Source organism: Phyllobates terribilis, unplaced genomic scaffold (genome assembly GCF_046119375.1).
Source record: "Phyllobates terribilis strain yellow unplaced genomic scaffold, ASM4611937v1 Scaffold_1__5_contigs__length_1240528914, whole genome shotgun sequence".
Classification (NCBI taxonomy): Eukaryota; Metazoa; Chordata; class Amphibia; order Anura; family Dendrobatidae; genus Phyllobates; species Phyllobates terribilis.
In genome coordinates, this window is record NW_027362761.1 from 851,681,699 (window position 1) to 851,708,977 (window position 27,279).

Below are 27,279 nucleotides of genomic sequence, written 5' to 3' on the forward strand. Positions count from 1 at the left end.
TGTCACTGGTCATTCCTGTCACTGCTCCTCTGGTCCTTCCTGTCACTGCTCCTCTGGTCATTCCTGTCACTGGTCATTCCTGTCACTGCTCCTCTGGTCATTCCTGTCACTTGTGCCTCATGCACTCATCACCGTCCGTTTTCTAATCTTCCGCCGGTAACTCCTCCCATGTAAACCACGCCCATATAGAAGCCCCGCCCACCGCGTGCGGTCGCTGTCCGAACCTTCCAGTCTCGCTGCAGTGTACCATGCGTGCAAGAAATGTGTCGCCGCTTAGCCACGCCTACCAGCACAGCACACGCCCGGCTACCTGCTGCCTGCGGCTCCGCCCATAAGAGCTGCCACCTATAGGACGAGACGTCCTTGGCCTGTGCAAGGCAGCCGGCGTGCAGACATTGGAAGGTGCACGAGTGCTTCCCTTTCCTGTTGTCAGTGCTCGCCCCTCCCTGTTATCTCCCCAGACAGGCCGGTTACAGCGCCGCCCAGCAGTCTGTATCGACGGCACACGCCTTCCTCACGTCTCCTCCCCGCCGGCCTGTGGGTGCTGCCGGGTGAAGCATGGCGGCGGTGACGGCGAGAAGAGTCTGTGAGACAGAGCATTGCACCAGCGAGGCCAAGCTGCAGTGCCCGACATGTCTGAAGCTGGGCATCCACGGCTCGTACTTCTGCTCACAGGTACTGGTCATACACTGCGGCCTGTGCCAAGTGTGTCCTGCGTTACTGTGTACAGCCCGTGTAGTGAGAGCTGTGCCCTGCGTGTCTGTGTATAGCCAGTGCCCGTGTAGTGAGAGCTGTGCCCTGCGTGTCTGTGTATAGCCAGTGCCCGTGTAGTGAGAGCTGTGCCCTGCGTGTCTATGTATAGCCAGTGCCCGTGTAGTGAGAGCTGTGCCCTGCGTGTCTGTGTATAGCCAGTGCCCGTGTAGTGAGAGCTGTGCCCTGCGTGTCTGTGTATAGCCAGTGCCCGTGTAGTGAGAGCTGTGCCCTGCGTGTCTGTATAGCCCGTGTAGTGAGAGCTGTGCCCGTGTAGTGAGAGCTGTGCCCTGTGTCTGTATATCCAGTGCCCGTGTAGTGAGAGCTGTGCCCTGCATGTCTGTGTATAGCCAGTGCCCGTGTAGTGAGAGCTGTGCCCTGCGTGTCTGTGTATAGCCAGTGCCTGTGTAGTGAGAGCTGTGCCCTGTCTGTATAGCCAGTGCCTGTGTAGTGAGAGCTGTGCCCGGTGTCTGTATAGCCAGTGCCCGTGTAGTGAGAGCTGTGCCCTGTGTCTGTATAGCCAGTGCCCGTGTAGTGAGAGCTGTGCTCTGTGTATAGCCAGTGCCCGTGTAGTGAGAGCTGTGCCCTGCGTGTCTGTGTATAGCCAGTGCCCGTGTAGTGAGAGCTGTGCCCTGCGTGTCTGTATAGCTAGTGCCCGTGTAGTGAGAGCTGTGCCCTGCGTGTCTGTGTATAGCCAGTGCCCGTGTAGTGAGAGCTGTGCCCTGCGTGTCTGTGTATAGCCAGTGCCCGTGTAGTGAGAGCTGTGCCCTGCGTGTCTGTGTATAGCCAGTGCCCGTGTAGTGAGAGCTGTGCCCTGCGTGTCTGTGTATAGCCAGTGCCCGTGTAGTGAGAGCTGTGCCCTGCGTGTCTGTGTATAGCCAGTGCCCGTGTAGTGAGAGCTGTGCCCTGCGTGTCTGTGTATAGCCAGTGCCCGTGTAGTGAGAGCTGTGCCCTGCGTGTCTGTGTATAGCCAGTGCCCGTGTAGTGAGAGCTGTGCCCTGCGTGTCTGTGTATAGCCAGTGCCCGTGTAGTGAGAGCTGTGCCCTGCGTGTCTGTGTATAGCCAGTGCCCGTGTAGTGAGAGCTGTGCCCTGCGTGTCTGTGTATAGCCAGTGCCCGTGTAGTGAGAGCTGTGCCCTGCGTGTCTGTGTATAGCCAGTGCCCGTGTAGTGAGCTGTGCCCTGCGTGTCTGTGTATAGCCAGTGCCCGTGTAGTGAGAGCTGTGCCCTGCGTGTCTGTGTATAGCCAGTGCCCGTGTAGTGAGAGCTGTGCCCTGCGTGTCTGTGTATAGCCAGTGCCCGTGTAGTGAGAGCTGTGCCCTGCGTGTCTGTGTATAGCCAGTGCCCGTGTAGTGAGAGCTGTGCCCTGCGTGTCTGTGTATAGCCAGTGCCCGTGTAGCGAGAGCTGTGGCCTGCGTGTCTGTGTATAGCCAGTGCCCGTGTAGCGAGAGCTGTGCCCTGCGTGTCTGTGTATAGCCAGTGCCCGTGTAGCGAGAGCTGTGCCCTGCGTGTCTGTGTATAGCCAGTGCCCGTGTAGTGAGAGCTGTGCCCTGCGTGTCCGTGTATAGCCAGTGCCCGTGTAGTGAGAGCTGTGCCCTGCGTGTCTGTGTATAGCCAGTGCCCGTGTAGTGAGAGCTGTGCTCTGTGTATAGCCAGTGCCCGTGTAGTGAGAGCTGTGCTCTGTGTATAGCCAGTGCCCGTGTAGTGAGAGCTGTGCTCTGTGTATAGCCAGTGCCCGTGTAGTGAGAGCTGTGCTCTGTGTATAGCCAGTGCCCGTGTAGTGAGAGCTGTGCTCTGTGTATAGCCAGTGCCCGTGTAGTGAGAGCTGTGCTCTGTGTATAGCCAGTGCCCGTGTAGTGAGAGCTGTGCTCTGTGTATAGCCAGTGCCCGTGTAGTGAGAGCTGTGCTCTGTGTATAGCCAGTGCCCGTGTAGTGAGAGCTGTGCTCTGTGTATAGCCAGTGCCCGTGTAGTGAGAGCTGTGCTCTGTGTATAGCCAGTGCCCGTGTAGTGAGAGCTGTGCTCTGTGTATAGCCAGTGCCCGTGTAGTGAGAGCTGTGCTCTGTGTATAGCCAGTGCCCGTGTAGTGAGAGCTGTGCTCTGTGTATAGCCAGTGCCCGTGTAGTGAGAGCTGTGCTCTGTGTATAGCCAGTGCCCGTGTAGTGAGAGCTGTGCTCTGTGTATAGCCAGTGCCCGTGTAGTGAGAGCTGTGCTCTGTGTATAGCCAGTGCCCGTGTAGTGAGAGCTGTGCTCTGTGTATAGCCAGTGCCCGTGTAGTGAGAGCTGTGCTCTGTGTATAGCCAGTGCCCGTGTAGTGAGAGCTGTGCCCGTGTCTGTATAGCCAGTGCCCGTGTCTGTATAGCCAGTGCCCGTGTCGTGAGAGCTGTGCCCTGTGTCTGTATAGCCAGTGCCCGTGTCGTGAGAGCTGTGCCCTGTGTCTGTATAGCCAGTGCCCGTGTCGTGAGAGCTGTGCCCTGTGTCTGTATAGCCAGTGCCCGTGTCGTGAGAGCTGTGCCCGTGTAGTGAGAGCTGTGCCCTGTGTCTGTATAGCCAGTGCCCGTGTAGTGAGAGCTGTGCCCTGTGTCTGTATAGCCAGTGCCCGTGTCGTGAGAGCTGTGCCCTGTGTCTGTATAGCCAGTGCCCGTGTCGTGAGAGCTGTGCCCTGTGTCTGTATAGCCAGTGCCCGTGTAGTGAGAGCTGTGCCCGTGTAGTGAGAGCTGTGCCCGTGTAGTGAGAGCTGTGCCCTGTGTCTGTATAGCCAGTGCCCGTGTAGTGAGAGCTGTGCCCTGTGTCTGTATAGCCAGTGCCCGTGTAGTGAGAGCTGTGCCCTGCGTATCTGTATAGCCAGTGCCCGTGTAGTGAGAGCTGTGCCCTGCGTGTCTGTATAGCCAGTGCCCGTGTAGTGAGAGCTGTGCCCTGCGTGTCTGTATAGCCAGTGCCCGTGTAGTGAGAGCTGTGCCCTGCGTGTCTGTGTATAGCCAGTGCCCGTGTAGTGAGAGCTGTGCATAGCCAGTGCCCGTGTAGTGAGAGCTGTGCCCTGCGTGTCTGTGTATAGCCAGTGCCCGTGTAGTGAGAGCTGTGCCCTGTGTCCACATGGGGTCATGTGCCCAGGCTTGTAGGGTTTATGTACAGTACAGACCAAAAGTTTGGACACACCTTCTCATTTAAAGATTTTTCTGTATTTTCATGACTATGAAAATTGTACATTCACACTGAAGGCATCAAAACTATGAATTAACACATGTGGAATTATATACTTAACAAAAAAGTGTGAAACCACTGAAAATATGTCTTATATTCTAGGTTCTTCAAAGTAGCCACCTTTTGCTTTGATGACTGCTTTGCACACTCTTGGCATTATCTTGATGAGCTTCAAGAGGTAGTCACCGGAAGTGGTCTTCCAACAATCTTGAAGGAGTTCCCAGAGATGCTTAGCACTTGTTGGCCCTTTTGCCTTCACTCTGCGGTCCAGCTCACCCCAAACCATCTCGATTTGGGTTCAGGTCTGGTGACTGTGGAGGCCAGGTCATCTGGCGTAGCACCCCATCACACTCCTTCTTGGTCAAATGGCCCTTACACAGCCTGGAAGTGTGTTTGGGGTCATTGTCCTGTTGAAAAATAAATGATGGTCCAACTAAACGAAAACCGGATGTAATAGCATGCCACTGCAAGATGCTGTGTTAGCCATGCTGGTTCAGTATGCCTTCAATTTTGAATAAATCCCCAACAGTGTCACCAGCAAAGCACCCCCACACCATCACACCTCTTCCTCCATGCTTCACGGTGGGAACCAGGCATGTAGAGTCCATCCGTTCACCTTTTCTGCGTCGCACAAAGACACGGTGGTTGGAACCAAAGATCTCAAATTTGGACTCATCAGACCAAGATTCCACTGGTCCATTCCTTGTGTTCTTTAGCCCAAACAAGTCTCTTCTGCTTGTTGCCTGTCCTTAGCAGGGGTTTCCTAGCAGCTATTTTACCATGAAGGCCTGCTGCTAGAAGAGATGTCTGCTGCTAGAACTCTGTGTGGCATTGACCTGGTCTCTAATCTGAGCTGCTGTTAACCTACGAATTCTGAGGTTTGTGACTCGGATAAACTTATCCTCAGCAGCAGAGGTGACTCTTGGTCTTCCTTTCCTGGGGCGGTCCTCATGTGAGCCAGTTTCTTTGTAGCGCTTGATGTTTTTTTACAACTGCACTTGTGGACACTTTCAAAGTTTGCCCAATTTTTCGGACTGACTGACCTTCATTTCTTAAAGTAATGATGGCCACTCGTTTTTCTTTACTTGGCTGCTTTTTTCTTGCCATAATACAAATTCTAACAGTCTATTCAGTACGACTATCAGCTGTGTATCCACCTGACTTCTGCACAACACAACGATGGTCCCAACCCACTTTATAAGGCAAGAAATCCCACTTATTAAACCTGGCAGGGCACACCTGTGAAGTGAAAACCATTTCCGGTGACTACCTCTTGAAGCTCATCAAGAGAATGCCAAGAGGGTGCAAAGCAGTCATCAAAGCAAAAGGTGGCTACTTTGAAGAACCTAGAATATAAGACATATTTTCAGTTGTTTCACACTTTTGTGAAGTATATAATTCCACATGTGTTAATTCATAGTTTTGATGCCTTCAGTGTGAATGTACAATTTTCATAGTCATGAAAATACAGAAATTTCTTTAAATGAGGTGTGTCAAAACTTTTGGTCTGTACTGTATGAACCGTAGAAATATCAGTAGCCGCGATTTAAGATAATCTCCTGTCCTTTGGGGTTTAATAGCAGTAACTGAGGCAGGACTAGTCGGGGCTAGTAGACCCCTGGCTGGCATAAGACTAGCACTACTGTATAAGGCCCCATACACATTAGACTTACATTGGTCCTTACATCGGTCATACCTGCTGATGTTGACAAGTTTGGGTACGAGGACCTCTGACATATGAAGTTGGGGGAGATAAAGGTTCGGCATGTCTGATTTTTGCACTGCCGGTCACTTTGTTCTGTAGCGATAAGCCGCCGTCATACATATCTGGTAGCAGCGCTCTTGTAGAGAACATGGCAGCACTCGGCAGAGTGGGCGCTCCGGTGTGTGCGCGAGTTGGGCAAGATACCGGCTGAACCATGGCTCAGTGGCAGCTATCTAATATGCATGGGAAGGGGGCTTAACTTGTTTTTTTGACAGGATAATTGCATAGGACATCAATAACATGATGGTAATGGGGAAATACGGCCTTGCAGTGTTTTGGTGACACTTTAAATGCTTTGGGGAAACTAACAGGTTCCCTTCATTTGGTGCCGCTGATACATCGCAGTGCAATACAAGCGAATGGGAATGCATTGTGACCCCAGGGGTGCTGTGTCAAATTTGCAAAAAAATTGACGTTTTGTGACTTGTTTGCCCTTGGGGTTGCAATGTGTCCATATTCACCTATATTGCACTGCAGTATAGCAGTGGCACTGAGCGAACCATGTTTGTGTGACAAGTGTTGTCAAAGTTGCTGTGTAGCCCTAGTCTTAAGGGGTATTCCCAAAACTTTAAACGATAACCCCTATCCTGTAGAGAAGTGAACTTACAGATTGCTGGGGGTCTCTGACCACAGGGACCCCAGCAATCCTGAGGACAGGGCTCCTCTGATTACCGGACTGTCAGAAATAGATGAGCACTTAGGTGATCAGTGAGGTCCAGGACCCGACTTGGTTCTGGCCGCGAGCCGACGTCAGTAGTGTACAGAGTAGAACACTACATACCGGTTAGTGGCTGCTCCTAGTTTCCACAGATCATTTCCATAGGTTCCTCTCTGATCTAATCAATGACTTTTATCTACAGATGAATGTATAATCCCTGCGGGTTCAATCACTAGAACAATCACTACCACTAGACCACGGGTTCCAAAGACCACTTTGTGAAAGGAGTGGTAGTGAGCACTTTACTTGTCTCTGTTACTTATGGCGATGACAGCTGTCAGTCTCATGGAAGGGTGATGTATTTAGAATGACCCTTGGCGGGCTAGATCACCTTGTCTGCTACACTCTTACCCTGTGGGGAAGAAAAAACTCATTTGCAGCATCCGCTACCATCTGTTCTCTATTGTCTAATCAAATGTTAGAGGGAACAGGACCCAGGCTGACATGACATCCACTTTCTAGGACCCATCCTAAACTGCATAGACAGAGAGCTAGACAAACTCCTTTATCTTAGGTGATCTTTGGAAGAAAAAAAGGAAAGTTTAGCTGCGGATGATACTACACCCAGTGAACTGCTACAACTCTTATTGGGTGCTGCTAAAAAGCACATTCTGTACAGTGGTGACTGAGCGCCCATGTGCATTTGGCTGCACCCCTAGGTCTGTGTGAGGGTTTACACTGAAATCTATTAATCAATACGTGGACTTTGCATAAGTTGTCCATTCGCTCTGCACATGATCATTTGTTATGGATGGATTTTCTCTACAGTATTTCCCATAAAAATGTTCATTCCTATTTGTGAGAATTTAATTGTTGATGTCAGTTGTCCAAAAGATTGTAGACAGCTAAGCTCTAAGTGTGTGGGCATGATAGAGGGGTAAACCAAGCAGAATAATGTCTCATCTGTTCACTGAATAGGAGATGAATGCTAACTTATTGGGGGTCTGGCCTATTGAACACCTCTAAACAAAGTCTATGGCATTGATGGGAACAGCTGATTTTTTAAATGACTCTTTACTGGACCGTGGCTGTTTGTGTCATAGACTTTAGTTGCAAGGCTTATCTCGTCGGGGCGGTATTCCCTGTTGTGCCAATCGGTGTAGGTCCAATAACTTGATCCTCACTGTTTTACTATTTATCACTTTTTCCATTAGATAGGTGATATGTGATTCTTATTGAAATGCCCCTTTTAAGGAAGGAATTGCAATAAATAACTTTCTTCTGCATATTTGCCAGACACAATAAAGTGATGCCCCGGCCTCGCCATCAGTAGCGGAGGGTACAATGCCTAAATTTAGAAACACTGCTCATTTGTTTTATGGACCCTGTATAACATTAAATATCGCCAAAATGAATCAATTATTTTGCTAAGCCAGAGATTGCTGCAGCCATAGAAGAGTGAGCTCAGACTCTGTGGCTAGCTGTGCTGTCTCATCTCACTTTAGAATACTTTGTACCTTTTATAATTACTTTTGTGAACACTGCCGGCCCAGCCGTGCCTCGCCAACAACTATGGGGTGCCTCGCTAATTAGGCCAGCCTTTGAGAAGCAATTATGTAACGTATGAGGAGAAATTGAGACCTCTTTGCTGCCAATATTTTACCTACAGGGGTTATCTCAGCTGGAAAAACGCACCACTTCCCTGCCTTCTGGCTTCCTGCTTGCCCGGGAGCAGTGCGCTCCTGCTCAAATACCAATTCAGACAGATATCGTTGTTGCCCCACAGGCCCGAACTTTGCGCTCTCCTGTATTGCATGCGGGTGCAGCTTAGCCTCTGTACAATCAGGAGTGTAGTCGCACTGACGCTGGCTTTATTGGGAGTTTACATGTGCTTCATCGATCCGGACAGCTTTATAGCAGTGTTCAACTGGACTTTATTAACTGAACTTAAGTGCTCAACACTTTTCCTTTATACCCATTAAAGAACACGAAAGAAAGCCTTTAAGTTCCTTTTGCCTCTAGGGCTCAACATTATGTGTTATGCACTCACAAAAAACAAGCGAATCTTGAATTTAAAAATCTACCCATTGACTAATATACTTCACATAAGGGTTATGTAGTTCTGAGAACAGCTGTGTAGTGTGGTGACAACCATGTGTAGAGCTGATACTGTGACAGTGCTGAAGGGAATGGCCACTGCGCTTAGTCTCTGACGCAGACTATACAGAAGGGAACTGTGTTTTCATGGCTCTCTTAAAACACAATCAGAGTACGTTATGGCGCATGCGCAGTGTGATTGATTCCCTGCAAAACGTGATCTTGGAGGCTAGTCTAGTATCTGTTGGTGGGTAGTTAAATGAGTGAATGCGGAAGTGGAACATGGCAGGATTTGTAGTCTTTTAGCGTGAGCTGAAAGACCTAAGTGCCTCCTGATTACAGGAAGTGGAGGAGCTGGTCAGCAGGATTTTAAAAGGAGTCTGTCGGTGCAGAATGTTTGTTCAGACTAGGTGCCCTTCCCCCCCCCTCCCCTCTCAATTGTCAATTTCCAACCGCCCCATCTTCTTTTATAGACTGCTTTGGCTTGCTAGAGAAGGGTGGTAATAGAAGGAAAACAAGCAGTTGAGAGGGTGAATTTAAATGATTGGCAAAGCCATTAAGCACTGAATGCCTGTACTTGGTTAGAACAGTCATTCTGTGCGGAGTCCCTTTTTAAAGTGAACCTGTCATGACAATTTAGTATGTAAAAAAAAAAAAAAAAAAAAAAAAAAAAATATGGCCATATCAACGCTAATATACTGATTTTAATAAATACCTGTAGTGAAGACATCTGCATACTGGTTCTTATTTAATTCACATGAGAAGTTTTGGTGCAATATCCTATTTGTGCATTGGAGCAGCACAGCAGGCAGGTTTTTTGTCTCTCCCGCAGCCCCTCTGCATTTGTACGAGCCTCCTCTTTTAAAGTTTGCGCTAGCACCATCCCTGCTACGGGCGACGCTTATGCGCATTCATTTCCCCGCGATCTTCAGCACATGCGCAGATGGAGGTCTTTGGTCGTCATTGAGCCAAGGTTTGAATTGGCGCATTTGCTGCCATTGGTGCCATTTTGCTGAAGACCATCGGATGTCAGTCTGCGCATGTTCTACCATTTCCATGAAGACCCTGCCCACAGTCTCACCCCAGTGCACGAAAAAGATGACAGGTTGCCTTTCCCGAGTTTTAAATGTGATTTTGGAGTTATTTCCTCAAGTCTAATTATGTATATTTCTTATTATCAAAATAAAAAAGAACATGTTAAACAGAGCATTTATTTTAGACACTGTACACGAGCCTTTTGCCAGAAGTGACCATAGGCTGCATAGACTTTTCTGCTGCATCATACTGGGTTTGGGAGACTATTGAGCAATGTTTGTTATTTTGGCAGGAAGTCTGATCACTGATGTTATCAGATCCTGACAGCTGATGGCCTTGTAGAAGAAGGTAGAGACACCATGCACTAGAGATTCAGCCAATTGCAGCTGGATTACATTATCCTGTGAAATTCATTATGACTATTCCAATCAGTCTGAAACATCTCCTGAAAACTAGTATGTAAAACTAGGATGTTAAAATGCTAACCAGTGAGAAGATGTGCTCCTAACACAGAATTTACGACTTGACAATGGCCAGCATTTGTTGCCCTATAAGGTGACCACTCGCAAACATAGCAGCTGTCTCAAGTCTTCCAACCCTTATTGGTGTCTCCGGATGCTCAGCGCTTGTGAGTTTCTCCATTTCAGCATACTCTTCACATCAGACATTGCTAGAATGGAGGGGGACATGTCAGTCTGGGATAGCTTCTCAGTACTAGCCCTTCATCATTTGATTGCTGAGCTGCTTAGTCAGGTGAAAATCAGTGAATTAGCTTAAAGTTCTGGTATGGTGAAAGCACAAAAGTGAAAATGTGGAAAGTGTGAGCCAGGCAAATCTAGCTACAAGATTTTTTTTTGTAAATTTATTTCTTTTTTAAAGATCAAATTTTTAAAAAATGTCTACAATCCAAATTTTTCCTTATCAAATAGAACAATGAACCTTTTCATATGGAAACAAACTTAAAGGGGTTGTCTAACGAACAAAGTACATTTTAGTTAATAGATCTTAGAATAAAATATTGGAATAATGTTATGTAAGAGCAGTAAAAAGCATATGTCCCAATAGCCTAATTTAAATATGTAATAAAGGATACAAAACCTTTGAATAATGCAGCTAATAAAGTATGATGCTAACAAAAGTTCCCCCCAAACACAGTAATATACCCCCACAGTGAATTTCTCCACACGCACAGAATGATGACCCTTCTGTACCCCCAATCCCCTGCAAAGTATGGTGAGCCAATCACAGTATGATTCCCCAACTGTAATCCTCACAGTATAATGGGCCCCACATAGTCCTTCCAACGGTATAAATGGGCCCAACATAGCCCTCCAGAAGGTATAAATTGGCTCCACATAGTCCTCCATACGGTATAATGGGGCCCACATTAAAAAAATTAAATACCTCTCCCAGTTCACCTGCTGCTCTGGGCTCTTCATGGTGTCTTCTGATCCTATGGACAGCGGGCGCGTTGTAATGACGTCATCGTGCCCTCTACCCTGAGATGTTGGATACAGAGGGGGAATGATGGGAGAGAGAGCGTCAGCTGAATCTCCTTCCTCCATCTTTGCTTTCAACTATATTGGCATCCAGGATGCCAATGCAGTTGAAAGTGTGATGTTGGGTGGGAGACCGTCTCCACGTCATGGGCCAGAAGCTACCCGCTGGCCAGAGTTTGACAGATGTATAATAGAGGCTGCAATTCTCACTTTGTGTCCTTGATGCAGCTTTCACTGTTTTTTTTTTTTAAAAATTGTTAAACTTGCAGCAATAAAAAAGAAAAAGTCTTTGCCTCATTTCATTTAAATTGTGGCCAAAACTATGCAATTTTATGTCAATATTGAATATCGACTTCAGAGAAAACCGCCATATTACAGAGGTATGGTCTATGGCGTTGTAGATTTCCAGCTTTTCAACATAAGATGAAACCTCTTGATCTGAATTTGATATTCTCTTGCTTCTTACAGACACTGATTACATCCAAGAAAAGCACATTAAATAGCATGGCACACACAGATTAAAAATAGCTTCCAGAATATTAAGTATAATAACAGCACAAGTGCTGTACGTCATTCATCTTATGTGTTCTCCGGTCATCCATGTGTCCTGTTATCTAAGGTCACGGCCCAATGTGAACTTTATATTGGATCAGAAACTGAACTGTCATGTAGCGGCAATGCACGTGATCGACCTCCGCTCCTGATTGATAGGCCCAGGCTGAAGGGAAGTTATTCCTTGTCACATGGATAGGGAAATGACTTTCAAACTTTAGATTACATCTTTAAAGGGAATCTGTCAACAGGTTTTTGCCTCCTAATCTGAGAGCAGCACTGATTGCAGTGATGTGTCACTTACTGGACGGCTTGATGTAGTTTTGATCTCCTGCTCATAAAACAGTGATTTTTATCACTAGATTACTAATAAACCTGCTGCCAGGTAGTGGAGCATTTTCATGAGCTTTTTGTATAACCTGCACCAAGATCTTTCTCAAATGTCAGATCAATGCAGGTAAAGAATATCGCTTTGTCATTCGTTCACTTTCTGCCATGTGATTTTTCATTTGTACAGCCAATATAGTCTCCATGCACTAGGATGGAAAAAATATCAAAATATGTGCGGATCTTCGGAAACACAAAGCAGATGCCTCTAAAATCTTTGTTGCTGGTTCTTATATTTTTGTAAACAGTGCTGATATTATAAGTTACAGTGCCAGGCTTGTAGATAAAGAATAAAAAGTAGCCAAATTCCCTTTCTAAGCAGTTCTCTTTTTATCCTAGGAGTGTTTCAGGGGAAGCTGGCCATCTCACAAACTACTGCACAAAAGAGCAAGTAAGTGTTTATTTTCATGCAAATTTCCATGTACAAGCGGATGGAGGTTTCAACATGTAAATACATTCTAGCTTGACCTCTCAAAGTTCAGTGCAAAAATTTGTTTCAGAAGCAAGGTCTGTAACACAAGATCTGTGCTGCGTCAGCTGAAATAAGATGCATGCTAAGAGATTCTGAAGGGTTTTGGCAAGTGCAGAAGATAATTCAGAATGGCACCACCCGGCAACCACTGCCTTATATTCAGCACTAATGTCATCTTTGTCACAATGCCATGCAAGTCTCTGTTCATATCACCTTTCAGCTGTCTGAGGTATATGTTAGGATTTCATTGGAAGGCCCTGACAAATGCCACGGTATAAATATAATGTGGCATTTAACTCCCATAGACTCCAGTGTTTAAAAATTATCTATTCTAATTATTCCTACCTGATGGATGCCACTTTTGGTATCTACCAGGTGAATGGGGGCTTAAGATAGGTTTGCCAGGTATGCCAAGAAATTGCAGTGTGAGCATAGTCTAACTTGTGCAGTGTACTTAGAATTATGGAGGGTAGAGTGAAATAACTGTTAAATGTTATAAAATATTTTTGCAGTGTTTACTGTAATCAACACCTATTTTGTTTTCTGGAAGATGAAAAAATCAAAGCAGAGGTTTCCCCATGGACGATGGAAGGAGAAATCAACACAGATCCTTGGCTCGGCTATACTTATACTGGAAAACTCAGACCACACTATCCATTGGTAAGGGTGTCTTAAGTCCCTTAAAGGGAACCTCTCCCCTCCAGAAATGCTATTTACCTGCAGATATTGGGATAATCTTCAGGTAAATGGCTTTTAAAGGGAATCTGTCACATTTGACCTATCTACCGTATTTTTCGGACCATAAGACGCACTTTTTTCCCCCAAATTTGGGAGGAAAATGGGGGGTGCATCTTATGGTCCGAACCTTACCGGATACTTGCGGTGGTGGTGTAGCGGGATCGCAGGGCTGGTGCAGCTGTGAGGCAGAGCGGTGGTGGATGCACAGTGATCTACAAGAAAATGGCCGCCCGAGCTCCCAAACGGCCCTGCAGCATGTCACCTTGTCTGCTGCAGCCACCAGGATCCTGAGGGAGGGAATTGAGGGCCCTGCGATCCTGCTCCACCACAACTCCCTGCTGCTGGAGCACTGGCTTCTCGCATCCAGGGTCTGCAGCATTCATCGACTTCTGCCAGCTTCCTGAAGGACCCTGCCTCCTGTGACCCTCGCTCCACCAGCCCCCCAGGTAAGATACCTATTCAGACTATAAGACGGACCACCATCTTATAAAAAAATATTTTTTTTCCTATTTTCCACCCCAAAATTTGGGGTGCGTCTTGTGGTCCTTTGCATCTTATAGTCCAAAAAATACGGTAATCTATTAATATGGGCATACAGGTTATAGACCGCTGAAAAAAAAGTAAGACGGGCCATACATACGTGCTATTCTGCCTGCTGGTAGCAAAGATTGTTGTCGCATTGCCATGGTGATGACTACGTCCTCCGTCCCATCATTCTCGGGCCGACCTGCGTCATCACTGAGGTGGAGCATCATGATGGGGAGCGCTCTGACTCACTGTGGAATGCATTCCAACCATTTAATTAGTGCCCATCTTTTACCTTTAACCATGCCTCCTGACAAAGCCCAATGTGTGCCCTCTTCTGTTCTCTTCCTATCTCTAGCCATACATCATGTCTATCTTCATTTGACCTTCATTCCCAGTATTACTGCTGAGATCACTTTTACAGTGTGTATGGTGTTTAGCATGAGCTCTAATGGGTTGTCTACATGCTAGATGTGTGTTTTGATGTTTCTCTTGCATGCTCTGCTGCACTGATTTTAATCCAGCATACTATTTAATTATATTACAGAGAATCATGAATATACAGTACAGACCAAAAGTTTGGACACACCTTCTCATTTAAAGATTTTTCTGTATTTTCATGACTTTGAAAATTGTACATTCACACTGAAGGCATCAAAACTATGAATTAACACATGTGGAATTATATACTTCACAAAAGTGTGAAACAACTGAAAATATGTCTTATATTCTAGGTTCTTCAAAGTAGCCACCTTTTTGCTTTGATTGCTTTGCACACTCTTGGCATTCTCTTGATGAGCTTCAAGAGGTAGTCACTGGAAATGGTCTTCCAACAATCTTGAAGGAGTTCCCAGAGATGCTTAGCACTTGTTGGCCCTTTTGCCTTCACTCTGCGGTCCAGCTCACCCCAAACCATCTCGATTGGGTTCAGGTCTGGTGGCTGTGGAGGCCAGGTCATCTGGCATAGCACCCCATCACTCTCCTTCTTGGTCAAATAGCCCTTACACAGCCTGGAGGTGTGTTTGGGGTCATTGTCCTGTTGAAAAATAAATGATGGTTCAACTAAACGCAAACCGGATGGAATATCATACCGCTCTAAGATGCTGTGGTAGCCATGCTGGTTCAGTATGCCTTCAATTTTGAATAAATCCCCAACAGTGTCACCAGCAAAGCACCCCCACACCATCACACCTCTTCCTCCATGCTTCACGGTGGGAAACAGGCATGTAGAGTCCATCCGTTCACCTTTTCTGCGTCGCACAAAGACACGGTGGCTGGAACCAAAGATCTCAAATTTGGACTCATCAGACCAAAGCACAGATTTCCACTGGTCTAATGTCCATTCCTTGTGTTCTTTATCACAAACAAGTCTCTTCTGCTTGTTGCCTGTCCTTAGCAGTGGTTTCCTAGCAGCTATTTTACAATGAAGGCCTGCTGCACAAAGTCTCCTCTTAACAGTTGTTGTAGAGATGTGTCTGCTGCTAGAACTCTGTGTGGCACTGACCTGGTCTCTAATCTGAGCTGCTGTTAACCTTCGATTTCTGAGGCTGGTGACTCTGATAAACTTAGCCTCAGAAGCAGAGGTGACTCTTGGTCTTCCTTTCCTGGGGCGGTCCTCATGTGAGCCAGTTTCTTTGTAGCGCTTGATGGCTTTTGCAACTTTCAAAGTTTGCCCAATTTTTCGCACTGACTGATCTTCATTTCTTAAAGTAATGATGGCCACTCGTTTTTTTTTTTACTTGGCTGCTTTTTTTCTTGCCATAATACAAATTCTAACAGTCTATTCAGCAGGACTATCAGCTGTGTATCCACCTGACTTCTGCACAACACAACTGATGGTCCCAACCCCATTTATAAGGCATGAAATCCCACTTATTAAACCTGACAGGGCACACCTGTGAAGTGAAAACCATTTCCGGTGACTACTTCTTGAAGCTCATCAAGAGAATACCAAGAGTGTGCAAAGCAAAAGGTGGCTACTTTTAAGAACCTAGAATATAAGGCTGTGTGCCCACGATGCTTTTTTTAAGGCCACACACAATACTGAGCCTCATTTTGACTTGATTTAAGGACATTATATAAAAGTTGGATCAGTCTGTAGTATGTTTTTCCACTTTAATTTTGGGGGTGACTCAAAATCCAGGCCTCCATTGGTTAATAAATTTGATTTCCATTGATTTTTGTGTGATTTTGTTGTCAGTACATTCAACTTTGTACAGAAGAAAGTATTCAATGAGAATATTTCATTCATTCAGATCTAGGATGAATTTGAGTGTTCCCTTTATTTTTTTGAGCAGTGTACATGAAACCAATGTCCAGCCCAAGGAAAAGGAGGTCACACCGTTATTTGCAAAACATGCAAAAAGCCTGAAACAAAAACCTAAAGGGATGAACTGGAATATAAGTTGGTATTCATGCAGCGTGTAGGCACATGTTCACTGGCCACTAAACAGACAAAAACTCAAGATGAAAACAAAATAAGCAAATATCCTGCATTAAATAAATAAATGGCATTAATGCATGAAAAGGGTACTTGGTTAACATAATTTTGATGAACGTAAAAGCCATCCCACCACCTCAAATGACCATATGTCAAGTGACGTAATGTGAATAAGGGCTGAGCAGGATTGAGACTTGGCTAATGGACACCCAGCCATGGGGAACTACACTGTGTGCCGAATTATTAGGCAAATGAGTATTTTGCTCACATCATACTTTTTATACATATTGTCCTACTCCAAGCTGCATAGGCTTGAGAGCCAACTACCAATTAAGTAAATCTGGTGATGTGCATCTCTGTAATGAGGAGGGGTGTTGACTAATGACCTCAACACCCTATATAAGGTGTGCTTAATTATTAGGCAACTTCCTTTCCTTTGGCAAAATGGGTCAGAAGAGAGATTTGACTGGCTCTGAGAAGTCCAAAATTGTGAGATGTCTTGCAGAGGGATGCAGCAGTCTTGAAATTTCCAAACTTTTGAAGCGTGATCACCGAGCAATCAAGCGTTTCATGGCAGATAGCCAACAGGGTCGCAAGAAGCGTGTTGGCCAAAAAAAGGCACAAAATAACTGCCCATGAATTGAGGAAAATCAAGCGTGAAGCTGCCAAGATGCTATTCTCCACCAGTTTTGCCATATTTCAGAGCTGCAACATTACTGGAGCATCAAAAAGCACAATGTGTTCGATACTCAGGGACATGGCCAAGGTAAGGAAGGCTGAAAAACGACCACTTTTGAACAAGAAACATAAGATAAAACGTCAAGAATGGGCCAAGAAATATCTTAAGACTGATTTTTCAAAGGTTTTATGGACTGATGAAATGAGAGTGACTCTTGATGGGCCAGATGGATGGGCTAGAGGCTGGATCAATAAAGGGCAGCGAGCTCCACTCCGACTCAGACGCCAGCAAGGTGGAGGTGGGGTACTGGTATGAGATGGTATCATCAAAGATGAACTTGTGGGACCTTTTCGGGTTGAGGATGGAGTGAAGCTCAACTCCCAGACCTACTGCCAGTTTCTAGAAGACAACTTCTTCAAGCAGTGGTACAGGAAGAAGTCTGTATCGTTCAAGAAAAACATGATTTTCATGCAGGACAATGCTCCATCACATGCATTCAACTACTCCACAGCGTGGCTGGCCAGTAAAGGTCTAAAAGAAGAAAAAATAATGACATGGCCCCCTTGTTCACCTGATCTGAACCCCATAGAGAACCTGTGGTCCATCATAAAATGTGAGATCTACAGGGAGGGAAAACAGTACACCTCTCGGAACAGTGTCTGGGAGGCTGTGGTGGCTGCTGCACACAATGTTGATGGAAAACAGATCAAGCAACTGACAGAATCTATGGATGGAAGACTGAGTGTCATCATAAAGAAAGGTGGCTATATTGATCACAAATTTTTTTGTTTTTGTATGTCAGAAATGTTTATTTCTAAACTTTGTGCACTGATATTGGTTTACCTGGTGAAAATAAACAAGCGAGATGGGATTATTTGTTTTTTATTAAGTTGCCTAATAATTCTGCACAGTAATAGTTACCTGCACAAACGGATATCCTCCTAAGAGAGCCAAATCTAAAAAAAAAAAAAAAAAAAAAAAAACACTCCAACTTCCAAAAATATTAAGCTTGGATATTTGAGTCTTTTGGGTTGATTGAGAACATAGTTGTTGATCAATAATAAAAATAATCCTCTAAAATACAACTTGCCTAATAATTCTGCACACAGTGTATATGAATGTAATGTCCAGCCCAAAGAAAAGGAAGGTCATGCCCTTATTTGCAGAAAGCGCAAAAAAACTTAAAAACCTAAAGAAATAAGCGACCCCAGTTCAGGTGGTCTCCACTTTACAATATGGGTAAGCAGCAACAGTATTTGACATGTCTTTCCCTTTTCATTATGAGCAACTTTGCTGGATAGGTGCTTGGTGACGAGATATACCGTATTTTCCGGATTATAAGACTCGCTTTTTTGCCCCAAAATTTGGGGGGTGGGGGAGAATAGGGGTGCGTCTTATAATCCAAATTATAGCTTACCGGCTGCAGTGGAGCAGGGTCTCAAGGTCGCTGCTGCTGGAAGCTTCTGGCGGTGGCAGGAGTGGGGCGATGCTGCGGGTCCAAGGCTGGTAGATGGGGCTGTTCGGCGGTGCGGGGGATCTGCCAACATTTTGCAAAAGGCCGGAGACCCCACACTTTCAATGCTTTTCAATGTGGTGGACTCTGTGGAAAATGGCCACCGGAGGCAGTGCATGTGCAGATGCAGATCTCTGCTCCCGAGATCTCAATTGTGCATGCGCTGCTTCCGGCGGCCATTTTCCTGGAGTCTACCGTATTGAGAAGTGCGGGGACTCCAGGCTTTCACGAAAATGTCGTCGGAGCCCCCGCACCGCTGGACACCACCTCCTACCTGACTCAGCATTGCGCCACTTCTACCTCCACCGAGCTGCATCTCCTTCCAGCCTGGGGCCCGCGGCATCTCCTGCTTCCGCCAGCTTCCTGCAGCAGCGATCCTGCCGCCTGGGACCCCGCTGTGGCGCGCCCTGGCTAAGCAACCGTAAAAGATTATAAGACGCACCACCATTTTATTAAAAAAAATAATAATTTTCCTCACCAAAATTTGTGGTGCGTCTTACCGCAAAATATGGTAATTGTAACATATGTAAACTGCTAGTCTTGCCCTTTAATGGATGTACCTCTTGCATTACTTGATGGTTCTTCTTTTTGTAGAAACCTTTTTTAAATGTATTCCTGTGATCCTGTATATATTATTTTTTAAAATTGTGTAAAAATAAAAAACTTGTGTATGTGGGAGTGGTTTGTGTATAACTTTTGGTATTTTGATATGTAAGTATTTAAATTCAATAGCCTGGTCCATATATTGAAGCGGACTAGCTCATGATGAATTTTTTTTTTTTTATTTACACACAGAACTATGTGAAAAATGACCCATATTCACAAACATATAGGATAACACTGACAAATGTGCATGTGTGAACCTAGCCTTAGGTGAAAACTGGACCAAACTGCTGTTTTTGACAGGCTAATATGTCTAGGGATGACCCATTTTTCTCCAGTTGCAAATGTTGGTTGAAAGACAGACTGATTATGTTGGATTTTGGTTCTCATGGTGGATAAGCAGCAGAGCGATTCTGGATTCTGCTGATTTCTCATCTTGCTATTGAGAGCAGATGCTGGAAAAGCTAAGAGTACATGTGTATGGGAGGGTCAGGAGGAATAATCCTGTATGGCATACCTAAAGTGTTTGCGGTTTACTGGTCCAAGGGATACTGTTGGGGGCATACCCCCATGAATTCCATGAGCGGTCTCAGAAATGTCCCATCACTCTATTCATTCTCTGTGGGATGGCTGGAGATGACCCTTTAAAGTTGGTTACAGAAATTAGATATTTGCGTGCAGATAATTAGCAGACCAGCCACCTTTATGGTTTGACCACTACAGGCATCAATTGTCATTGGATCTCAAAAAAATTTAACTAGATCCTGCAGTGGTCTGCAGATAAATCTAATGTCTGTGGCCAGGATACAAGTACTCCACAGAAAAACTCGCTGCCAACACATGGAAGCTATACGACGAGGAGCTTTGACATGTAACCAGCTATTTGTATATTGTATGTGCATTTATCTTGCAGATGCCAATGAGACCGGTGCCAAGCTACATACAAAGGCCAGATTATGCAGATCACCCATTAGGTAATGTGAAGCATGTTAAATGGCCACCAAGTGCATCATCTTATGTCAAGGTGTATGTACATTTTTGATTTGTGAGATAAGTAAGCATCATTTTATCTCAAAATGGGCATCTGTCTTTTAGGAATGTCACAATCTGAACAAGCCTTGAAGGGAACCTCCCAAATTAAAGTGCTTTCTCCAGAAGAAATTGAGGGCATGCGCATTGTATGTAAGGTAAGATTTCATTCAGATGCTGCATTTATATGGTCTTTACTAGAGAGAAATCTTTGCACAAGCTATTCACAAAGTGCAGGTTGGCCTGCCCCCTGGCTGCCATCTTGGTTCTCCTGTGACTGACAACCACAGGTTGACATGTGTGGGCGAAGTTTCAGCCTTGTTGCAATCCTTGCGTTTGGTTTCACCCCAAGTGTTCAGTTGCCCTGCAGCACCAATGCAGGGAAAATGTAAGTAGTTACATTACTCATTCAAGTCAATGAGTTGTCTGTGTATTACAGGACAGGTCACCCAGAGCAAGAGTTGCTCTTTGTTTCCCTTCTCTTCAGGTTCCTCATTTCACCAGTGACTCCTTCTGTTTTCTGAAACTTGTACAACAGGGTTCAAGAAAATGGGTTTTCCAAACTAGACATCTCTTTTAAAGCACCACATTTTTTTTTTTTTTTTTTTTTTTTTTTTTCAGCGCTGAAGTGGTGCTTTAAACATAAGACCTCTGCCCCGGTCATATACTCGCCTTCCGGCATCTTCACCGGTTTTTGGCACTGCTGCAGTTCCGCGGCGCCATTTTGAGAGCTCTGCTTCTGACTGGCCGGAAGTCAGAAGCTACGTCCCAAACTCTCAATGCAAGTCTGAGAGCCAGAACCAGGCTTTCACAGAGCTGTGCTGAAAAGTGACCTCTGCGCTGCTCCATGAAACACACGAGCTGTAGGAAGGTCACTTATCGCTGGAGACCGACTGGAGGGACTCTGGAAAACGATGAAGGTGACACGCCCCCTAGGACCGTGGGGTACTTGCCACGAGTCGGTCAGTTCCTTGGGATAGTCACGGGGGCGTGACCCGGTCCGGGGCCCTAAGCGGTCAATAAACAGGACAGTTTATTTAGGGGAAAAGTTTAGTGACTCCACCAGTGGTATGCGGCTATAGGTGGCCGCCGCTGATAGAACGCTGGGGCCATTGGTGACGCAGCTGGGATGGATTTACTCCCCACTGGTAGAGCGGGGCCCCAGGGCTACCGGTACGGTTAATGTAGGGGATTGTGGATGTTGGGGTGCAGGACTGAGGGTGCAGATAATGACCAGATGACACAGGAATGGCGGTTTCCTCTACCTTCACTTGATGTTTGACGGTGCAGACTGGGGCACTGGTAACAGAAGATAATGGAGATCCGAGCAGCCTAGAAGCAATTTGGGATCCAGCTCGCCAGGTGGGGTTGTATGCCTTCCTTCTGCACTGTCCTCTTTGGCCCTACTGCCTAAAGCTATGCTGCGGCCCTCTTTCCTGAGTGATCGTTAAATCCTCGCCCTTATGGCAGGCTGCTTGAGCCTTTTACAGGTGTCGCTCCTTTGTGGCGGCTCTGGGCTCTAGTATGCTGCTGAGCCGCCGGGTGTTTGGTGGGGCCAGGAGACCTGCAGTCTCCTGCCCTCTGGATTTAGCTGCCAGGACTTCAGTACCCGAGCAACCATGGACTCCGGTGTCTGGTTTCTGGCGCTTTTCTCTGGGGCGAGCTTGGTCACAGCTCCCCTTCCCAGGTTCTCTCTCGTCTCTGTCTCCAACTGACGTTTCTAACCCCGCCTCCAGGCTCCAATTTAAAGGGGAAGCTCCCCTTAAACTGGGTTAGAACTCCCCCTTCTGGTCTTGAGCCAGGAAATGTGTTGGATGCTGGTGTTACCTGATAAGGGGACCCCCTGTGAGGGAGGCAATGCCAGACTCCTGGGGTGCCAAAAAGGCAGTGGAATTGCATTTAAAGCCCCACTCCAGTGGTGCAATAGAAGGGAAAAAAAAATGATGGAAGTGGTGTTGTAACCACTTCATGACCGATCTTCTAGTTTTTTTGTTTTGTTTTTTTTTTTTTCTCTTTTCTTTCATCCACTTCTTTTAAGAGTCATAACTTTTTTATTTTTTTTTATTTTTCTGTAAGTATAGCTGTATGAGGGCTTGTTTTTTGCGGAACGAGTTGTACTTTTGAATGACAGCAATAATTTTGCCACATAATGTGTACTGGAAAACGGGGAAAAAATCCAAGCGAGGTGAAATTGCCCCAAAAAAAGTGCAATTCCACAATTGATTTTTGGCCATCTTATTTACCATGTTTACTATATGGTAAAACTGATCTGGCAACATGATTCCCCAGGTCAGTATGAGTACGCAGATACCAGACATATATAGGTTTTTTTTTTTTTTTTTTTTTTTTTGAGTGGTGAAAAAAAAATCAGAAATTTTGTAAGAAGAAAGTTTGTTGCCATTTTTCAGGATCTGGAGATGGGTCAAGGCTTTTTTTTTTTTTTTTTTTTTTTTTTTTCCTGAGCTGACATTTTTAAAGATACCATTTTGGGGTAGATACAATGTTTTGATCATCTTTAATTGCAATGTTGCAGTGACCCCAAAAAACTTAATCCTGGCATTTTGATTAAACTTTCTCATTACGGTGTTTACCAGTCATATTAATAGTTTTTATATTTTGAAAGATCAGACATTTCTGAACGCAGCGACACCAAATGTGGTTTTTTTTTTTTTTTTTGTTGTTTTTTTTCCCGTATTTTAAACTTTTTCTTTCACTTTTTATTGTCTTCCATAGTCTCCTTAGGAGACTTGAAGCTGCGCTCAACCAATTGCCTGGGCTATACAAAGCAGGACATTAGCCCTGCTATGTATAGCAGAAATCACAATCTCCTATGAACGCCGCCCATGAGCCAGCGTTCACAGGAGATCCACAATGACAGGCATGGGGGGGGTCTTTCTTCTGTGGTCTCCCTGCCATCCCCTGACGGGCGCCAATTGAAGGGATAAATTACTTGCTTCCTTCCTGTGCATGTTATATCCTGCTGTCAGTGATTTTTTTTAACAGTGGGATTTAACAGGTTAACAGCCGGGGGAGGGGCGGGGGCCGAGCACTACTCCACCCATTACTATTAAAGGGACTTGAGGGGAGAAGGGGGGGGAATGTGTGAGGGGAGAAGGGGGGGGGAATGTGGGCTTGGCTTGCAAGCCCACATCAAAGGTAGGGATATGACCTTTAACGTAAATATACGTCAAAGGTTGTGAAGGGGTTAAAGGGGTATGCAGATGACTGCTCTTAACACGCGTCCTTATGAATGAAGCCTAAAAATATTTAAAAAGAGGAAATCTTCTACGAAGTACTAGGTTTAAAATGCTAATGTTTTCCAGTCTATGTGGCTAATGGCCTTTCATGTGTAATGTCTGATTTCTGCACACTAAATAATGCTCTTACCTTTTTCACTTTATAGCTGGCTAGAGAAGTCCTGGATGTAGCTGCAATGATGGTGAGGGCTGGAGTCACTACTGAAGAGATAGACCATGCAGTACATTTGGTAAGCACCTTATATGTAATCTAGTTTCTTTTGCCCTTTGTTTCTCCTCTACAAACCACTTGTTATCACTTGCCCCTTCTTATTTGTGCTTGTCATTCTACTTCCTATTTTCTATATAAAGTAGTATAACCTTAATATGTAGATATGATATTCCCCCTCCCAATGACTAACCCTAGGTCCAGTCAACTCATGTCTCTAACACAAACCTTATTATTTCCTAACGACTTCCTAACATACAATGTAGTGTGTTTTATCCCGCTTGGGTGCGAATGACTGCAGCATCTAAGGATTGAAATTGATGATGTTCCAACATGTATAATTTCACCAGGGCGAGAGAGAAGGGTGTGCTACCCTGTAAAGTGTTACATATGCACATAGAATATGGATAACGGTGTGCAACTGCCCCATCTTTGTAACTAGTATGCAGAAAAGTAGAGGAATCTTTGGAGCCTAATGAAGATCTCGGGATTGAAAATATGTTTGGTACATAACATAGAAGTTTTATTGTTTTTAAGTAAATGAATATAACATTTTTATAGATTTTTTTTATGAAGCATTCAGACTTTTTATAGTCTCAGGTAAAGAAACGCCAAAGACCCCTCCACATTTTCTGTAAACTTGTTGTAACAGGTGACAAACCTACACATGACTTGTCGGGGAAAGTGTTAAAGATGACCTGTGACCGCACCTGACAGTTCTTATTAAATTCGCCATGCGTGTTTTTTTTTATAAATATATAAAGAGCTGCCAATTCACATTTCATTGAAGTGTCCCAATCTGACACTGTTGAATCAGGAAATTGGCAACACCCAGGTGTCAGTTTATTGAGAAATTTGTAGGCAGACTGTTGGGAACAGCATAATCAGAGGCTTAATGGAGTTCTATGGGGAATAAAAAAAAATGTATTTTTTAATATATTTAGTAACAAATTAATAACTTTTTGTTATTTTACGTACGCTTGTCTTCTCTACAAGGCAATTGTAAGGTTTTTCAAAATGGCTGCCCAGATATTACTTAACACAAAACTTGTCCTAAACAAGACTGGATGTGCGAGTAGAGAACGCTCTCCTGCCTTCTCTGGCCATTAGCTATGAAGAGAGATTGGAGGGAATGTGTCTATATCAAAGCAGAGACAGCATCTCAACTGAAGCACAGTCAGCAAGGTTGTGATGAGGAGAGGAGATGCAGGCTGACCTTTTCTAACAGTATGAGTGCTGCTTCTCCTATACACTGTTAGGCCGGTTTCACACGTCCGGATATATCCGTATTGCAGCCATGTGTCACATCAGGATCACACGGACAGGTGCCTGGGAGTCAGTGTACAGTTAGTGCAGCTCAGGAGCAGTGTCCTGTCACTCACTGAGCACCGCTTTGGAGCGGCTCATTCTCCCCTGCTCCTCGGCTTCAGCTAGGAGAGGTGAGTATAAGGATTTTATTTTATTCTTACAGGTGGGTACACTGCGGGAGCAGACACTACTACCCTCATCAATTGTCCCTGCTGGTGCTGATGGTAGCGCCGGCAGTGAACCATGATGAGGGCAGTGTTTAGCACCTGGCGCTTGGGAACAGTACTACCTGTAGCGCTGATTCCCAGGCGCGTACGTGTTACACTGATGACACATGGATGTCATCCGTGTGTGTTCAGCGTGAGGCTGACCGTGTATCTCCAAAAAAACAGGCATGTCAGTGTGTGGAGCACATGGTCCGTGGAAACAGTGACATGTGCGCAGACCTGTAGATTTGAATGGGTCTGCATGTGTCAGTGTCTCCAGTACATGTGGAAACTGTCACCACTCTTACCGGAGATACTGATTTGTGAAAGAGCCCTTTTAGAAGACAATGTCTTCCACAGCTTTCATCCAGTTTTGTCCCCATGCCTCATATTTTCCGAGCGAGTTACCTGTGCTTTAGCGGAGTTCTTTCTGCTGTGATATGCAGACATCCCCTCTCTCCTCTCCTCATAGGAACCGTATTTTTCGGACTATAAGTCGCACCTAGATTTTAGAGTAGGAAAAAAAAATTAAGGAAAAAATGTGGTCACAATGCACTGTTAAGGGGGAGGGGGGTTTGCTGCTGACACTGGTATAAGGGTAATGTCCCCCATCCTGGTATATATGCCCCCCCCCATCTCTCCATCTCCGGGTATGCGTTGCCCCCCATCTCTCCATCATGCTGCACATAAAAAAAAAAAAAAAAACACTTCTACTCACCTTTCTTCTCTCTCCTCCAGCTCTGCGTCCTGTCTGCCCGCACTGATCTCGCCATGTGAGCCACGCATGACGTCACTGCCATGTGCAGCTCACAAGGAGAGATCAGCTGCCGAAAGTCACTGCTCCCCACGCCGGGATTGTGTGCGCGGGGAGCAGTGACTTCATGCTCCTTAATAGCCGGCACACAGCGTAGTGCATCCCCTCCCATGGGCATGGAGAGGGGATGAATATTCATGCTCTTTAACAGCGGGCACATGCGATCCCCCGGCAGCAGCAGAAGCCGCGCTGCGGATACACTGTGTGCCGCTGTTAAGGAGCATGAATGTTCAGTGCTCCCCACGCCCATTGGTGAATATTCCCGCTGCTAAAGAAAATGGACAGTGTAGGCTGCAGCAGGCGGCTGCTGCCTCCTGTGCCCCGCTCTTCCACTGCTCCCCCCCCCACATAGTGTGTGCATGTATGTATTATATACACCCCCCAACACTCGGACTATAAGACGCACCCCCCATTTTCCTCCAAAATTTTGGAAGAATAAGTGCGTCTTATAGTTCGAAAAATATGGTAAGCGCCGGGGAAAGGCTCCTCTGCTCAAATACATCCCCCTCCGTGTTCATTAATGTTATGGCAGCTATTATGAAAAATCTTTGGATTGCCCCTTGCACAAGATAATTTAAATATTTTAGAAATGTAGTTTTTATGAAGAATACAAAAACGTAATAAAACGGCCAGTCCTCTTCCATAATAAACATACACAGCCAAAAACATAATGACGGGCAGAATTTAGAATTAGTGGCACATAATACTTATAATCGTATATTTACAGAAGTGCACAATAACTACCTAAAGAGGCTATGCAGTTCAGTGCGCTGCATTCCCTTTCACTACATACAATGCTTGGTATACTTCTCTAGGTTAGAAGAGCCCTCTAGACATGTGGGATATGTCCATGTATGCTCTCTCCTTACAATCCTTTCAAGTATTCATGTAACATCGCCCATCTTCATGTAGCCCTGCTGCCCTTTTTTTCTTCTTACTTCTCCTATTCCTGATCTTCACCAAAGTACCTGAGCCGCTGCATATTCCACTAATGGAGAAAACCAGTAAAAGCATTACCTTTCCTTACATTACTTTTAGATGTGAGCAACTTCTCTGATTTTGAGTTGCCACAATGAAAAATAAATGTTTTTTTCACTGGGCTTCATGATTTGTTGGTGTGGTGACTATCTGTGGACTACTGACTCGGGTGAAATAATTTGCTCATATCCGTTATGTTCTGGACCATGATTTTTTTTCCTGGGCTTATTCTGATGTGCAATGACATTTTCTCTAAAGCATAGGTTAGAGAACCTGTTACCGTGTTTTTGCCTGCTAATTTGAAACCAACATTCAATTGCAGCAAATATCCCTTAAGTGATATATCCCTGGAATCAGGGTCTCTTCTCCTATATCATGCTGCTCTCAGATGGGGTAGCAAAAGCCTGGTGACGCATTCCTTTCTGGCAGTTTGGCACTTAAAATGGAACTGTGCTTTCAAAATACTTTGCATAAAACAGAAGTACAGGCAAATATACACAACTTTAACTTTTTATCAGAGAAATCTGCTTCCTTCGCCTCTTATCAGACACTTCTTCTCTCCTCTTTGC

At 45.3% G+C, this 27,279-nt stretch overlaps 1 protein-coding gene across 1 annotated transcript in view; it reads left to right on the plus strand.

The window, feature by feature from the left end:
* The first annotated feature begins 409 nt into the window (after positions 1-409).
* Positions 410-27,279, plus strand: part of LOC141153536 (methionine aminopeptidase 1) — a 37,302-nt gene continuing 10,432 nt past the window's right edge. Inside the window, exons 1-6 of the mRNA XM_073638442.1 lie at positions 410-675; positions 12,280-12,331; positions 12,963-13,072; positions 19,824-19,884; positions 20,006-20,097; positions 23,343-23,426. Of these exons, the coding sequence (XP_073494543.1) occupies positions 559-675; positions 12,280-12,331; positions 12,963-13,072; positions 19,824-19,884; positions 20,006-20,097; positions 23,343-23,426 (516 nt within the window). The 5' untranslated portion in view covers positions 410-558. The remainder of the gene's footprint in view (positions 676-12,279; positions 12,332-12,962; positions 13,073-19,823; positions 19,885-20,005; positions 20,098-23,342; positions 23,427-27,279) is intronic.